Source organism: Erythrolamprus reginae, chromosome 1, assembly GCF_031021105.1.
Source record: "Erythrolamprus reginae isolate rEryReg1 chromosome 1, rEryReg1.hap1, whole genome shotgun sequence".
Taxonomy (NCBI): Eukaryota; Metazoa; Chordata; class Lepidosauria; order Squamata; family Dipsadidae; genus Erythrolamprus; species Erythrolamprus reginae.
The window spans coordinates 152506150-152524476 of NC_091950.1; the positions used below are offsets into that span (position 1 = coordinate 152506150).

Below are 18327 nucleotides of genomic sequence, written 5' to 3' on the forward strand. Positions count from 1 at the left end.
CATACTGATTCTCTCTCCCCCCCCCCCCCCCCCCGGTGTCTGTTTCAAGTCAGGTTGGACAAATTATATTTAGTATTAATGTTTAAATAATCTGAAGTGGTTTTTTTCAATGTCACAGCAAACTCTATAGAAGGAGTTGAAAATGGAGATGCAATGTATACTTGAATAGGCAAAACCTTTCTTCATGCAGTATTTTAAAACACAGAAGTAAAAAAAATATCCTTTTTTGGTCTTCATAGAGTGTGTGGTACTTTTTTTGAGAGAGGGTGATTGGATTTACTTTAGGTCTTAAGGAACCCTTTACTTTTAAAAATTTCATGTTTCTTTGCTAACGTTCAGAATATGGATGTTGCTATACCACATAATGCCTGTTGAAGTGCAATGTTGCAACAATGTCAAATATTAAGTTACTAATATGTTAAAATGGGAGGAATAAAAACTGTTCAATACACTAAAAATGCAATAATTTAAGATGGCTGGCTAATATAAAAATACAATTAGGCATTTGAAGGCATATACAACATCTGTACTAAGTAGCTCTCTATTCCGAATAGGGAAATCCCCTGCCAAATAATATTTCTTTTGTTAATGTAAAAAAATATGTAATCTCTATATGAAAAGGCCTTTTATGGTTGTCATGGGAAAATAGACCTTTTTGAGTTTTAGGTTTCCAAACTTATCTTTAAAGATAAGTACCAGAATTTTGAATTAAGTTCAGTAACATGTCAGATGGAGCAACTTAGTTTGGATAGAGTGATAATAGTAATCCACATTCTGGTACCTCTAGAATGGATTACTATCACAATGTTTTGATTTTAAGCAATATCATTGGACTTATTTACTAGATTCAATTGCATATAGATAGTCCTCAACTTCTGACCACAATTGGGTCCAAAATTTATGTTGCTAAGCAACATCTCATTGAGTCTTGCCTCATTTTATGACATTTTTTGTCAGAATTAAGTGAATCACTGCAATTGTTAAATTAGTAAAGTTAAGTGAATCTGGCTTTTCCACTCACTTTTTAGTACATGTGTAATCTTGCAAGTTCTTGAATATTATCATAATAGAAAGTATCTCAAAAGTGCTATTCCAAAAAGCAACTTACATTTTTTGAGTTTTTTCCTTGAAAATATTTCATATCTTATCCAAGAAACATTTTCAGTTCTGAGAATCTCCATAGGTAGAAAATAAATTACTTTCCCGCATTGACAATAATAAGACATTTACATTTTTAAAGCAATTGAATATATATGTGTGTGTGTGTGTGTGTGTGTGTGTGTGTCTCAAATGTTTTTTTTAAAGCTATATAAAACTCTACTTTATAAACAAGAGATAACAGCATAGGTTTTCAAATTTTGATAAACATTATTTGTTTTGTTTTCTCTTTTAATCACAAAGGTCAAATTCACGTTGACAATAAAATGAATGAAATAAAGTCCCTTTTAGATCAAGGAAAAAAGATAGAAGGTGGACTACTTACAGCTCTGCTTAGAAGAAAAGAGCTTACAATAGAAGAAATTTATGCCAATATGACTGAAATGCTTTTGGCAGGTGTTGACACAGTAAGTTAATTATTTATATCCTATGTTTTTGTATATCCATGCCCCAAGGTGTCTTCTATGCAACATAAATAAAAATACAATAAAATTATTTAAAAATAAATATTTTACTTTTTATATTAAATTTCTTTTATAATTATATATGAGAATAACTTAGGGGAGTATTTTACATAGTAAAATGTGGGGCTTCTATTTTCATTATTTTTGCTTTTTAACGCACATATTGATGAATTGTAATAAATAATTTTCACTGATGGCACTTTGAGTTGCCTGATTCTCTGAAGTTCAAGGTGTACACACCACACACACACACACACACACACACACACACACACACACACACACATCATATGTATACAGAAAGAGATCTTTAAAAATGCAACTGTATATGGGAGCTTTCCATGCAAGCCAGGATTTAACAGTACACTGTTTTTTATCAGAATGTTTCTATACTGCTCAAAAAAAATAAAGGGAACACTCAAATAACACATCCTAGATCTGAATGAATGAAATATTCTCATTGAATACTTTGTTCTGTACAAAGTTAAATATGCACAAAAGCACATGAAATTGATTGTCAGTTAAGTGTTCCCTTTATTTTTTTGAGCAGAGCACTAACAAGTATAGGCGCAAAGGCATTTTAGGATATTTTTATTTTAATGAAAGAGGGTTAAAATACAACATTCCAAAAATATTTTTTAAGAAAATAAAGAAAAATACAATCCAAATAAGACATTTAAAAATTCCTTAAGAAAATAAACTAATACATAAACACATATTATCGCCTCTAGGTGAATACTAATTAAAATATATTACAATAATATTAATTTCCCATCCCTTAAGAAATGGGGCCACAAAATTTTAATGTACTAATTCTATTTGCAAGTTATTAATCTGTCATCTATATACTACATTAATGACAATTCAAGGTATTGGTTATTACCTATAAATCCCTATATGGCTCAGGGCCAGACTATTTACGGGACTACCTCTTGCCACATACCTCCCAGAGACCTATAAGAGCCACAGAGTTGGCCTCCTCCAGATCCAGTCGACTAAGCTATGCAGGTAAATGCTGTAAAAGAAATGAAATCAGAATTCAGAGAAAGATGCCTCTCCCCCCACCTTCGCTTCATGAGATGTCGCAAAAAAAATAAAAATGAAATGCTATTGTAAACTTCATCCTAAGAATATGACATGTTTTGATAGTCATTAAAAGTATACACAGAACTTGAAATACAAATAAATATTTGAGGGGCTGAATTAAAACTCAAAACTGAAAGCACTTAATTTTAGTATAAACATTAAGAGAAATGGAAATTGAAACAATGAATGAAAGATGGAAGAATGGAAAAAGAGAAATGTCAATTATTTTATCAGTAGTGTATTGCATTATATTTAATATAGGAAAAGAAGATGTTTTGATGAAAGTGTACTTGGAATACTGAGCACAATTTCACCAGAATTGTTGATATTGTAATTGTAGACTCCTCAAAAAGGACACTGGAAAGTTGAGAAAGTTGCAGAAACAGGCAGTTGAGATGATTAGGGATTAGCTGATGCTAATGTCATTAAAACTATAAAGTAGGAGACCATAAATTCGAATCCTGCCTTAACAATGAAAGCCAGCTGAGTGACCTTGGACCAGTTTCTCTCTCTCTCAGCCCAATCCACCTCACAGAGTTGTTGTGGGGAAAATAAGGAGACAAGATGTTCTTTGCCTTGAGTAATTTGTAAAATAGTAAGGACAGGAAAGAAACAAGCAAGCTTTCCATAAAGTTGCCCCTTAAGGCTATTCAGAAGCTACAGATGGTGTAGAGTTCTGTCATGCAGGTACTTATAGGTGGTCCTCAGTAGGTACATGTAATACTACTACTCTGGGATCTGCACTGGCTTCCCATAGGATTTTGTATGCAATTGAAGGTACTGGTTATCATCTGCAAAACCCTACATAGCATTGGAGAACATATTGAGCCTTAGTGGTGCAGTGGTTAGAGTGCAGTACTGCAGGCTACTTCTGATTACTGGCTGCCTACAATTTAGTACAGTAGTTCAAATCTCACCGGGCTCAAGGTTGACTCAGCCCTCCATCCTGCTAAAATGAGGACCCAGATTGTTGGGGGCAATATGCTGACTCTGTAAACCACTTTGGGTTGTAGAGAACTGTAAAACGATATAAAAGTCTAAATGCTATTGCTAATGCTATATTTGTTGTCTGTTTTTCCCCACTCTGGTAGAGAGAGGGCATGCTTCGGGTCCTTTACTTCAAATAAAGTTATTTCATGGGACCTAGGAAGTGAGCTTTCATTGTGGTGGTGCTTCCTTTCGATGTCCAATGCTGCAGGCTGTTATAAAGCAGATTTGATTCTTTCATTAGGAGCTTGGGATAAGATGAACAGAGTACCCATCTGATGGAATATAATAAAATTCTCCAGTTATTTCATTAATTTTAATTATAATTGCCTGGGGGTGGATATTTTTGTATACATTTTTTGTTCTGTACTTGTTCAAGTTGGGCAGCCAGATAAATGCTATAAAACAAGCAATTTTAACAGTTACAATTCTATGCAAAGAGAATTAGATTCTCTGGAAATCCAACATGCAAAAGATCACCAAAACAAACAAAGGCCATGTTGTTTGAGAAAGTACAGTATCTGATAATTATTGCTACCATGATTGATATATAGCTTGATTTGTCCAAATGTATATGATTGGTTGAAAATGAAAAATGCTCTTATTTAATGAATAATATCACATCCCTTTTCTTTCCCCACCTCTCTTCTCTTCCGACCCCAACCCTCTCCAAGACTTCATTCACATTATCCTGGGCAACATATCTTTTAGCAAAGCATCCAGAAGTGCAGGATTCTATCTATAAAGAGATAGTTCATAATTTGGGAAAAGATAAAGTTCCTGATGCACACCATATTCCCAACTTGCCAATGATTAGAGCTCTTCTCAAAGAAACCTTAAGGTAAGTGTACAAAAATGTAAAATGATAATTATAAACATTCTCATTATAATAGGTTGGCTCTAGACTGCATTCTTATAAGAAAAGATATATAGATTCAATATATACACAGTACATTTATATTTGAATGAAATTCAATTGACCCTATTATCATATTTTCCTTGCATTTTTCTTTATTCTTCATTTTGGAATAGTTTGTGTTACACTAATAGTTTTTTAAAAATATATAAATATTATAATTTATGATTGGACTACTATTCATACTTTTAATTGTAAATGGCAAACAGCTTAATTTTGGGAGGTGGTTCTTTTTAATGAATATACAGTAGACGATCATGAAAAATAGACACCAATTCTGATAAATACTGCAAACAAATTTACATATTTATGTGTGCAAATGTTAAGCTCAAAGGCCACCAAATACTGTATTTCTTTAATATATTCATAATCTTAATGAAATATTATATGCATCAGAATCAAAGTCCTAGATCAATAGAGTAACATACTTGTTAAATTTGGATTATCAATATTATCTTAAAGCATTAAAAGACTATTTCATAGAAGAACTTTGATTTACTTCAGAACCAGCTCTTGATCTGAGCTACCTAGAACTGAAGAGATTTTCTCTCTCCCAATCCAAAAATCTATAACCATAATTACAGCTATAATATTGGGAAAATCCTGATTATCCAAAATCTATGATTTCCTACCATAATTTGCAAAAGACTTTACATAAGTGGCTTTACAAAAGTGGCTTTGCAGCTGATAAACTTGCCTCATTTGTTTGTTTGCAAACTGTCAGAAAAATTTATACAACATGAATGAAACTGTGGATAAGGATGGAGTAAAAGAGCTAGCAATTTATTTATTCCTCTTTTAGATACAGTGAGAATGAAAAGCTTTTTGCCATGCCAACACTTGCTCACTTTAATGTCTCCCTTCTTGTTGTTTTTTTATATAGAGTGAGAAGACATAGAAAAGTTTCCCTTAAACCTTTGAACTAATCTTCATTTTGATCCTCAAATTCTGTGTCTGAACTCAATTTATAGATTTATAGTTTGCCTTCTGATTAAAACAAGATAGAAATAATTAATAGTTTATCTTTATTAATTACCAACAGGTAACTTGACTACATTATATTATTTAGTTCCATAATTTCAAAATAATATTTTTTTAAAAGGTATTTTTCGCTCTATAAGACGCACCTGCTGATAAGATGCACCTAGATTTTAGAGGAGGAAAATAGAAAAAAAATATTTTGAGCCAAAAAGTGGGCTAAAATATTTATTACAATAACAGCGCATTTGAAAAACGCTTTCCCAGGCAGCCGGCTTGCTGGCCGGGGAAGCAAGCGATCCGGGACTGTGTGGCTTTGCGCCGTAAGGACAACAACGGCGCCCCACCACCCGTTCCTGCAGACGCGCTGCCTTGCGCCTCGTTTCCTCTTCCCACCGCCGCATTCGGAGCCCGAGAGGGGGAAAGAGAAGAATGGAGAGAGAGCCGCGCGCCGGAGGCGGACGCCGCTGCCACCTCAGCAGCAACCACGGGAGGGGAGTCGCTGGAGCTGCCCCCAGACTTTCCACAAGCCCAATGCCGCCAGCCCACATGCCCGCCTCTCCCCGCAGTGGCGGCGGCGGCGGTAGTGCTGCCCAGCGCTCCGGCGTTGTCCGGGCTTCTCACTGCCGCCTCAACAGCAGCCACGGGAGGGGAGTCGCTGGAGCTGCCCCCGGACTTTCCACAAGCCCAATGCCGCCAGCCCACATGCCCGCCTCTCCATGCGGCGGCGGTAGTGCTGCCCAGCGCTCCGGCGTTGTCTGGGCTTCTCACTGCCGCCTCAACAGCAGCCACGGGAGGGGAGTCGCTGGAGCTGCCCCCGGACTTTCCACAAGCCTAATGCCGCCAGCCCACATGCCCGCCTCTCCCCGTGGTGGCGGCGGCGGTGGTGGCGGTAGTGCTGCCCAGCGCTCCGGCGTTGTCCGGGCTTCTCCCGCCACGCGCAGCCCAGCAGTTCGCTCCGGCTGGCGGCGGCGGAGGAAGGCGAATGCGGCTTGGAAGCTGGCTGCTGGGATATCGCCGCCCCCCCTCTGCTCCAGCGCCTCACCGCCTGCATCTTCGCTCAATAAGACGGGGCTGATTTTTCATCCTACTTTGGGAGGAAAAAAACTGCGTCTTATGGAGTGAAAAATACGGTAGATTTTACTCCACTAGTTGTTGCCGATTATAGGGAGCGGTGCTCATCTCCATTTCAAGGCCATTGAGTTAGTACTGTCCAAAGACATTTCCATAGTCATGTGGCCAGCTTGATGTCACAGAGTGCTGTTATGTTCCTACTGGAGTATTTACTTATCTACTCACATTTGCATGCTGTAGAATTGCTAGGCTGGCAGGAGATGGGGTGAAAATGATAGCTTTCTAGCCATCAAGCCCAACATCTTAATCGCTGAGCCACACTGAGTATTTTCAAAATATGTATTATATAGCTTTTGAAGTTTTATATACCATATTTTTCATAAAACACCGAAGTATAAGATGCACCTACCTTTTCTTAGGAGGAAAAACAAAAAAAAAAAATAAGTCTTTGCCTCCCAGCATCCATCCATTATTCATCTGGCCCGTTCAGCGCTGATGCCACCCATTCACTGCGATCTGTTCGCTGCCAACACAGACCGTTTGCCACCACCCATTCACCTCCACCCATTTGCTTCCACAACGGCTTGTTTGCTGCCACCGCTGCCTGTTCAGTGCTGCCTGTTTGCCATGGCCCATTCATCACCAGCACAGCGCATTTATCGTGGTCCATTCGCTGTCCCCCATTCGGCACCAGTTAAACTATAAGCACTACTTTTAGAAAAATTATATTAAAGCTAAATAATATTGAGACATATCTTTAAAAGCTGTTTCTTACATTTGCTTCAACCAGTTTATATTCTGTGAAATCAGAATTGTATTGTTTCTTACTGAATGATACAACACTTTTAATATTTTATCTCATTCTATTAACAATTATACAATCTGAAGCTCTTCATAATTTCTCTTAAGATTTTTTATGATCCTGAATAATTTAATGTATTATCATCAAAATATTCTGAATATAATGATACAGACACTAAATATCTAATTGACACTTACTTGTAGATTATTTCCAGTATTACCAGGAAATGGCAGAGTTACCCAGAAAGATATGATTGTTGGAGGCTACTTGATACCTAAAGGGGTAAGTATGGCAATGATTCTATCAAGAGACTAGGAAAAAATAAGCTGTGGCTTTACTTTGGGTACAGTGGTACCTTGCTATTGATAGTTAATTGGTTTGAGGAGGCCGGATATGTATCAAAAACTGAGTACCCAACAAAATTTTCTTATAAGGAATAATATAGTGAATGACAAGGCACCCAACAATGACAAATTCTACCTTGTGCTTTGATTATTAAGGAAACAATGAGTACCGGGACAAACTTTGCAGAATGCATTGAATACCAAATTCAATGAGTTTAAATACAGTTGAGTATCAAGGTTACCACTGTATATAAAAGTATGAACTAAGAAATTGTCTCACTTAGTTTTAATATGAGATTATTGATTCATTTAGTTTTAATATGAGATTATTACTTTAAGAACTGAAAAAAAATTATACCTCTTAACTGCTGATCCTTGAATTATGATTTAGTAACAGTATTCCTATGTGAGAATGCTAGAAGAGGAATTTGAATTTTTTTCAGGCTTTTGAACCTGCTAATGGAATTCCTAATCAAAAATCAAAACTAAAAATTTTGGATGAAAAACTATAAAATAATGTCTCCATATTGAATATAAGTTCATTTTACATTAGTGAGAGATTCTATTTGGATGAGCATATTTTTCCTGTTTCACTTTTTCTGACTACAGTATTTGTTTTCCTGCTCAGTAATGAACACACCCTGATACTCTGCTGTTCAGGTCCTTTTTCTCCCTTCAAATCGCATAAAACCTTCTTCAGATTGAACCAGTATGCTACTAGATTTTGGTTTAAATCTTGCTCAGTGATTGGTGGGAAACATCTCCTGAATTTAAATAGAATTAAAAATGTACACAATTCTGTGGAGATACAGGGTATCACAGCTTCTTGAGGAAATATCAATTCAGCAACTTTCACAACTTACCCTTTGTGGTCAGATATGTTACATCACATTACTTTCACAATAACGGAAATGCTGTTGAAATAACCATTGATGACAGTTGAACAATATCTGTCCAGATCCAACAAAGGACTTAAACATTCCTCAAATTATGGCACTGAATAATGTGAGAAAAAACAGATCAACAAAGTCAGAGCACGAATAATGTAGCACCACATTAGAGAAAGCAATAGAACAAACTCCTTATCTTTTATTCCTAATTCTTTGCCACATGGGTGAATTATTTATCTATCTATCTATCTATCTATCTATCTATCTATCTATCTATCTATCTATCTATCTATCTATTCATTTATCAATCAGATTTGTATGCCGCCCTTCTCCATAGACTCGGGGCGGCTAACAACAATAATAATACAATGTAAACAAATCTAATATTTAAGTTAATTTAAAAACCCCAATTTAAGAAACCAATCATACATACAGACATACCATGCATAAATTTTATAAACCTAGGGGGAAGGGAAAGTCTCAATTCCCCCATGCCTGACGACAGAGGTGGGTTTTAAGGAGCTTACGAAAGGCAAGGAGGATGGGGGCAACTCTGATATCTGGGGGGAGTTGGTTCCAAAGGGTCGGGGCCGCCACAGAGAAGGCTCTTCCCCAGGATCCTGCCAGACGATATTGTTTAGTTGAACAGACCCGGAGAAGACCAACTCTGTGAGACCTAACTGGTCACTGGGATTCGTGCGGCAGAACTAATGGCGTTCCTACCAGTAGTGAGTTCTAAAACTCATTGCTACTGGTTTGCTCATGTGGGATACTTCTGCGCATCTGCAGAAGCATTCTGGGCAAGTCGGCGGAGCCTCCCGCCGCTGCTACCAGTTCACAGAGCCAGGCTGAACCTGGAGCAACCCACCGCTGGTTCCTAAAATGTTATGGAACTGCCATGGGAGTTGGGAAACTAAGTTAGCTTTGCAGTCTGATTCTGAGTTGCTGGGTAGAGAATTTCCCACTAACAAGAACTTAAATTTTATTCCACCTTCAAAATCCAATTCTACTATCAATTCAGCATTGCCATTTCTGAAAAATGGATTTGTTTTTTTAAAAAAAAATGTTTTCTTCATAGTTGTGCTGATGGAAGAACAAAAAAGAAGATAGACTCTTGGCCAGATGTCATTTTTGTACTCTCTGATTAATTGGAGTGAATAATACTCAATACTGACCTTGCTCAAGAAAAGGAGAACTAGGTTATTTGTCAGCAAATGCACAAGTGCAAAAATGCTGCTTATATTGGGATGAGAAGCCCATGTGAAAGGGACCCAAAGTATGTCAATAGTGATTTATAATCCATTGTGGACAGTAACACATTTCTAAAACAGACATTGAATTGCTAATTTGTATTGCTAATTTATTAAATCTAATTACGCCGGAGCTGATGAGGTAGACTTTGGTTATAAATTCCTCCTCCCACAAAATACTGAGTAATTTTTAAAATAATGTTTTTATGACATAAAAAAAATACTGTCAGGTTTAAATATTAACTTAATACAAGTATCAAGCTAATTGTTATCATAATTACAACTGTGACTATTACAGTTAGCTTATTCAAGGCTATTGTGATTTTATTTGAAATATTTTTGAAGCAATATATAACATGGTAAACATTTTTGTCATAGTGTTTTGATATTTGTGAAATTATAAAAAAGTACATGCACTTGGGGATTGATATATATATTTATATATATGCTACATTATATTTACTTTAATAGACACAGTTGGCACTCTGTCATTATGCTACTTCATATCAGGAAGATAATTTTGCCTCAGCAAAGGAATTCCAACCTGAACGCTGGCTAAGGAAGAACAATATAGATAGGGTAGATAATTTTGGATCCATCCCTTTTGGCTATGGTATTCGAAGTTGCATAGGCAAGCGAATTGCTGAATTGGAAATTCATCTTGTACTAATACAGGTAAGCAAGTTGTACCTATGTTGAAAAATAAAATAAAATGTTATGATGAAAGGAAAAACATGCAATGAACAAGTAACTACTTTTAAAAAAATCCTTTAACTGCCTTACATTCCCTGAAAAGCACCACCCATTTGAATCAGAGAGGAAGATGTTGGACTTCTAGCACCTTCTCTCTGTCTTCCTCTAAGCTGGAGGTGGAAAAGGCTTATGGGCTGTTTTAAATGGCAGCGCTTGCAGATAACAATGGTAAATAGCCACTCTATTGGGAACTACTGCTTTTGGCTTCTTTCCTTACATCCTCAAGATTGAAGGGAATAACTTCCCTCCTCCCCTCTCCTACTTATTGGCTGTTGTTATCTAGAATAGCCCATGACAGTGATGTCGAACCTTTTTTTCCTCAGGTGGCAAAAGAGCGTCCTACTTGCAGTATTGTGCATACTCGAGTGCCCACACCCATAATTCAATTCCTGGGGAGGGCGAAAACAGCTTCCCCCGCGTCCCGGAGGCCCTCTGGAGGCAGGGAACAGCCTGATTCCCAACTTCTGGTGAGGCATCGCTAGAGCTGGGAGAGGGTAAAAACATTCTCCCCTATTCTCCCCTCTAGGTTGCTCCCTTGTGGGGTGCCTCAGGGGTCGGTCCTCTCACCCCTGCTATTTAATATCTACATGAAACCGCTGGGTGAGATCATCCAAGGACATGGGGTGAGGTATCATCAGTATGTGGATGATACCCAGATTTACATTTCCACCCCATGTCCAGTTAGCGAAGCAGTGGAAGTTATGTGCCGGTGCCTGGAAGCTGTTGGGGCCTGGATGGGTGTCAACAGACTCAAACTCAACCCTGATAAGACGGAGTGGCTTTGGGTTTTGCCTCCCGAAGACAATTCCATCTGTCCGTCCATTAATTACTGACCCCCTTGGAGAGGGTCCGCAACTTGGACGTCCTCCTCGATCCACAGCTCACATTAGAGAAACATCTTTCAGCTGTGGCGAGGGGGGCGTTTGCCCAGGTTCGCCTGGTGCACCAGTTGCGGCCCTATTTGGACCGGGAGTCACTGCTCACAGTCACTCATGCCCTCATCACCTCGAGGCTCGACTACTGTAATGCTCTCTACATGGGGCTACCTTTGAAAAGTGTTCGGAAACTTCAGATCGTGCAGAATGCAGCTGGGAGAGCAATCATGGGCTTTCCCCAAAATGCCCATATTACACCAACACTCCGCAGTCTGCATTGGTTGCTGATCACTTTCCGATCACAATTCAAAGTGTTGGTTATGACCTATAAAGCCCTCCATGGCACTGGACCAGATCATCTCAGGGACCACCTTCTGCTGCACGAATCCCAGTGACCAGTTAGGTCCCACAGAGTGGGCCTTCTCCAGGTCCCGTCAACTAAACAATGCCATTTGGCGGGGCCCAGGGGAAGAGCCTTCTCTGTGGTGGTCCCAGCCCTCTGGAACCAACTCCCTCCGGAGATTAGAATTGCCCCCACCCTCCTCGCCTTTCGTAAGCTCCTTAAAACCCACCTCTGCAGTCAGGCATGGGGGAACTGAGATACTCTTTCCCCCTAGGCCTTTACCATTTATGCATGGTATGTTTGTTTGTAGGTATGATTGGTTTTAAAATATGGGTTTTTTAGTTGTTGTAGTATTGGATTTACATGCTGTTTTTATTATTGTTGTTAGCCACCCCGAGTCTATGGAGAGGGGTGGCATACAAATCCAATAAATAAACAAACAAACAAACAAACAAACAAACAAACACACACACACACACACACACACACATCCATACATACATACCCCCTGGAGCCAAAAATGTCTTCCCAGAGCCTCTGTGCGAGCCAAAAATCAGTTGGCAAACGCAAACATGCATATTGGGCAACAGCTAGGAAAACAGCTTGTGTGCCAGCAGATATGGCTACGTGTGCCGCCTGTGGCACCTGTGTCATAGGTTCGCCGTCACTGGCCTAAGAACTATTAAACAAACATTCTCCTTAAATCTTCTGAGTCAGCAAGGTTAGGAGCCCTGATTTAGTGCTAAAGCCAGAGGGAAAAATACTCTCTACCTTGTCTTCTTAAAGTTTAGGCAGGCTTGGTGATTCAGAGGACAGCTATTTTATGTTTTTTCTGCCCTGGTTTCTTTTTACAGTCCAAACACTTTGTGTGGAAAAAGAAAACCTCCGTTTTCTTTGCTACCAACTCCAGAGAATAACTAGGCATTCCAGATGCCCTGTAGATTCCTTAGAAAAACTGGTGCTTTATGTGAAGATGCCCCTTTTAAATCTAGTTGAATTTGAATGAGGATGTGGAGAAAGAATCAATTATTATTAAAAATAAGGTTAAGAACATTGTAGCTGAAGGGTTGATGCTATAACAGATAAGCAAAGGAAAGAACGATCTCCCGCATCTTCCATTCACTTTCTTCATATGTAATGAGCTATGTAAAACTATATAAAACAAAAGAGCCAGTAGGTCCTATGAGTAAATTTAGCGCAACAAAAGCTATTTTTCTCTCTGAATCCTTGTATTGAAACTGTGCATCAATCTTCTCAAAAGCACGCCAAAAGACCGTGAGTTTCTACTAGTATAGGTAATGCTTACTATACACAGTCTCATTATTTAAGGTTTTACATATCCATGAAAAAAAGAGATCTATGTGACTTTGGTATATGTGTAATTTATCTGCTCCTTAACTACATTTTGGGCCTTGAGGTAGGTTGTTTTTAAAAATTATTTAATGCATACAGTAAATGGATGGTGGGTTTACATGCACCTAGAATGTAGTTTGTTAAGTATTAGGGTTAGACTATCTAAGAGATGTGCTGACACAGTGGTTAGAATGCAGTACTGCAGGCTACTTCTGCTGGCTGCCTGCAGCCTGCAATTTGGCAGTTTGAGTCTCATTAGCTCAAGGTTGACTCAGCCTGCCATCCTTCCATGGTCTGTAAAAATGAGGACCCAGATTGTTGGGAGCAATATGCTGACTCTTAGAGAGGAATGAAAAGCACTGTGAAGCAGTATATAAATTTAAGTGCTGTTGCTATTGCTATTCAGTGTACTAATATTGCCTCTCCTTTCTTGCACCAGCTGATCTTTTTTTCCTATGTGCCGGGATTTGCTGAGTTGGCAGTGCCATTCATAGCTCACACTAGCTTTCCACCTGCATGTTTCATGTTATTTAACCATCTCAGTAGAGGGGTCTCTCTGTCCTATTGTTGCATCCTGAAGTGCCCTGCAGACTGCTTGTGGCAAACATGCCCTTGGATGCTCCCAGTGCTTGCAAACTGCTTATGGCTCACTTCAGATGTCGTGAGTGGTTTGTGTTAGCATTTATGCTTAGCATCATGATCAAGAAATCCCTGTACACAGACTGTGAAAGAAGCCAGCTTGAGTCTCTGTGACACAAGAGGGGCAACTCCTTCAATTCCCACCAAATTAAGTCAATGTGCAGAAGGCAATCAGTTTGATTAAAGCATCAGGCTAGAAGTAGGAGACTGTAGCTCTAATTTCAGGTACAAAACCAGATTGGTGACCTTGTGCCAGTCAGTCTGTCTCAGCCCTAGGAAGTTAGCAATGGCATACCCCTTCTGAAAAACTTTGCCAAGAAACCTGTGGGGATTTATCCAGGGAGTTGCTAGGAGTCAAAAATTGACCCGAAAAGCACATAATAGAATCAAAAGTAGAAGAAGACAGCAAGCTGCTATGAGGAAACAAGAGCCCTAGGCTGATCCAGTGAGATCTGCTCTCATCAAGGGAGAAAGGATAAAGAATAAATGTAGATAAATTGCATAGAGCAATTCAATTCAGATTTATTACATCCCAAAGCATGCAATCCAAATATTGAATAAAAAAGTGTTAGACCCTTCTATATGTATGTGTGTCTGCATAAGAGAAAAACATTAATAATGGAATCTAAAAATAATTAAGAACATAGTTACTAAAATAAATCCAAATAAAATACTACTAGAAGAAGTTCCAATCTTAAGTAATGGTACCATGTATCACACAAATGACAGAACAAAGCTATGTAACTTGAGATGTTATTTTTACCAGGGATTATCTTCAAGGCAGGATGTATAGAAGGGTTTGTCTAATCTTTATGTAGGAAACACTATAATAGCATATGGCCTACAGTTTCTATGGAATCATCACCATATAAACATAACCAAAAATGCATAGGAGTGCCCTTAAATATCCATAAAGAACTGCTGAGGGCATAGTATCCAACCTGGCTAAAGTAAAGACTAAATGTAATTTTAAAATTTTAAAATAAGACACTTTGGAAAGCAAATGATAAATAATGGGATGTCACATTTTACTTAAGCTTGTTTGAAAGTCTATTCCCAGTTTTATTGCTTAAGGGCAGCTCTGGCATTATCAAAGAATTCTGTGCACAGAATTTCCATAGAGAAGCCCAGCAACTGAATTTATCTAGGAATTTTTAAAGCTATGATAATTTAAAGCGATCTCTAGAAACTAATGGGGTCAGATCTACAAAGAGTAGAATTAACTAGCCAGAAGGAAAGAAAAAGAAGCCATGCTGTGGCATTCATCAAAACTTTACCTGTTTCTCATTGTAAAATGACATTTTGGACACTATTTGGGACCATCAAAATGGAACAGAAAACTTCTATGGGATGAGAAGAGGATGAAGACTATAGACTTTGGAAAGTAATCTCATTCTATTGGCATGTTCTCATTATTTGAGGTTTCATTATCTGTGATTTTATACTGCACTGGAGGAAAAAGCAGTTTCTCATGTGCTTTGCCTTGTCCTTCCTAGATGGCACTGTGAGTCAATCTAATATGGTAATGCCTTTTTAAAAAACCCTTCCTATTCTCTCCTTAGCTCATTGGTCAACATATAGCTCTAGAAGAGTCACTATATTTGTTTCAATCACCCTCTTTCTTGGACAGTTAACTGCACTTTTTAATTTTTAAAACTTTTCTATGTACATTACTGTATATATCTTTTTGTTTTTTAACAATAGATTCCCCCCTTTCATTAAAAAAAAATCTTTTTCTGGCATATTTGTTTTGAGATTTGTATAATTAAATAAACACAATGTATAGTATATCTTATAAGACACCAACTTCTAAAACAATAACTGTTATTGCTGCCTTTCTGATATTTCATTTTTATGAATCCTGATATTGTTCCATTTTTCCCTATTAGCTACTTCAGCACTTTGAAATAAAAAGATCTCCAAAAACTAAACCAGTTTTTGCCAAAACTCATGGATTATTGACGCCTGCAGATTCCATCAATGTGAAATTTGCTGACAGAAAATGAAAGTATTAATGTTAAGAAGATCTCCAGTTTTAGCTTTGATGCAAGGTTCTTGAAGATTCTCTTAGCTATTATGGGATTTTCCTTCTAAGCTTTAGATGCTGTCACAGAAGCATATCTGCTTCCTAAAAAGTACGTAACACAAAATGTTATGTAAGTATCAAACTAATCCTTTTATATGCACAGAATTTTGTTTTATCTCTGAGAGATACTGTAAAGGCAACTAATGCATCAATTCACCATGCAGCATTTGGGCTGTGCGTGCTTCAAAAATTATTTGGAAGAAGTATCTTGAACCTCCCATGAGTACTTCTCTGTTATTCATTAAAGCTTGAAAAAGGATGGTCTGCTAAACAGAAGAGGGATATTGTCAAATTCACACCAATGTATTCCTGAACTGTTTTCGTACAGATCATAGCCTTATTAGAATCCTTAAGCATAACATGCATTGTATTATTTTCCTAGGCAACGCTTTACAAGAACCAACACATTTATTTTAGAAGCCTCAAATATATTCAAGTTAATTACCCATCATTAAATCCTTCTCAGTTTAAAAAGTTAATGGTTTATCTATACATGGTTAAATGGTAACCAATTTACATTTTAGAATAGCTTCAGTTATTACATACCCCATGTAAAATCTCTGAAACAAGAACATTCCTTTATCTGATGGAATATATAGTATTTACCATTTTTGCATCTTTTCTTTAGAAATTTCTGTCCGGACTATGTTTTATTTCCAAATAATAAAGACATTTTAAAGAAAATTATGAAATGTAAGCTCGTGCCTGCTCAGAGGTCTGATCTTTATTCTCTGAAAAGCTTTGGAAATAACATATTCAATTCTGTAGAATTAAATCAATGAACAATACAACTGATAAAATAATCAATTTTTATGTTTATCCATTTTTATTGACTGAAAATATAAATGTCTTTTTAAAATTTAGTTTTCTTTTTAAAATAAAAATTGACTAGTATCCTTGCATTCTTTTTTGAATTGCTTGCTTTTATATGTTACTCTTTGTGAGGTTACTGCCCTCTCTAGGTTAAACAGATAATGACATAGTTTTTGCATGTTCAAAAGATAGACACTTTCTAATTGTTTGCACAATTTATATAGCGAGTAATTACCAGAGGGGCTATATTTGAGTGATTTTATTGTGATAAGACAGATTTCAGCAAGGTGATATTTATATGGTAAGTTTCATTGAATTAAACATCTTGCACTAAACAATTTTATATCTTTTAACAAAATATTTTGCTACCAAAATGGATTACAGTATAGATTTAATAGGTAAAGGTTATTTAGTTCAAAATATTTATATTACTAATTTTGGACACACTTGATACTATTTTATCTGTTATCACTAATCTCAGCTTTGTACTTATTTTTCAAATAAGATTTCTCTATATATCACTGGATAGTTTCCAGAGAGACAGAATGGGACAAAATCGGTGCCAGCTAGATTACTTCTTTACGGGCCCCTTCACCACAACCAACTCATGGCCAACATTTATGTCTTCTCCTGGTTGAGTCACTGAGGGACACTTCTTACCGAGTGTTTCGCTACACAAGACACTTAAATGAGTCTCCTAGAGCCAGGCTGGGAGGCAGAAGAGTCCCATATAGTGCAATGCTTGAGAAGAAGTATCCCTCAGTGACTTGGCAGGGAGAAAGGGCTGGGGCAGGAGTGGTGACAGGCTATTGTTGGGGAAGGGGTGCCAGCAGAGAACCCACTGAAAATAAATGCAGATGGTGGGTTGGCTGCAGTGGGGACCCATGGACAAGTGAGCACAGTAATCTGGCCAACGCCAATTGCCTTAGACCCCAGAGAGAAGAACGCAACAAAAAACTTAGTCTCACAATGTGAACTTGCTTTCAGCAGATTCTTTGCTTGAGGAGGAATGAAAGAACAAGTTCAGATTCTCAGTTTGTATACCATATGGACCTGGATTTTAGACTGTTGTATTAGCTTTTTAAAGACTGTAATGTTTACTTGTAAAATTGTAAGTTTACTGGTAACTATTTTGTAAATTAATTTGTATTATATAAGAGTTTCAGGAAGGCATATGTTAACAATACAATAAAATTAATAATTTTGATAACATTCTATGTCTCCCTTAAATATTATTGCAGCAACAGCAACAAAAACCAGGACTGAATAGTTGTTATATAAGCGTCAACAAATGTTTACAGGTCCATACAAAACATGATACCCATATAACTCCTGTCTCTTTCAAATGATACATTTCCATTTGGTTTCATTGATCATTTAATTATTTGGCATTTTATCAATTAACTGATTGATCAATAGCATTTTATAGTAGGGTATTGTTTTCATCTTCAGACATGAAATGTGCTAATTTTCCACCCAACTTACATTATAGGATTGTTAGCCTAGTGATAGAAGT

At 37.4% G+C, this 18327-nt stretch overlaps 1 protein-coding gene across 3 annotated transcripts in view; it reads left to right on the forward strand.

Annotated features, from left to right (window-relative positions):
- CYP27C1 (cytochrome P450 family 27 subfamily C member 1) overlaps positions 1 to 18023 on the forward strand; it is a 31600-nt gene extending 13577 nt beyond the window's left edge. For all 3 annotated transcript variants that reach the window (XM_070729866.1, XM_070729875.1, XM_070729884.1), the window contains exons 5-9: positions 1402 to 1565; positions 4370 to 4536; positions 7669 to 7747; positions 10421 to 10624; positions 15802 to 18023. In XM_070729866.1, coding sequence (XP_070585967.1) covers positions 1402 to 1565; positions 4370 to 4536; positions 7669 to 7747; positions 10421 to 10624; positions 15802 to 15918 — 731 coding nt within the window. In that variant the 3' untranslated portion in view covers positions 15919 to 18023. The remainder of the gene's footprint in view (positions 1 to 1401; positions 1566 to 4369; positions 4537 to 7668; positions 7748 to 10420; positions 10625 to 15801) is intronic.
- The last annotated feature ends 304 nt before the right edge of the window (positions 18024 to 18327 follow it).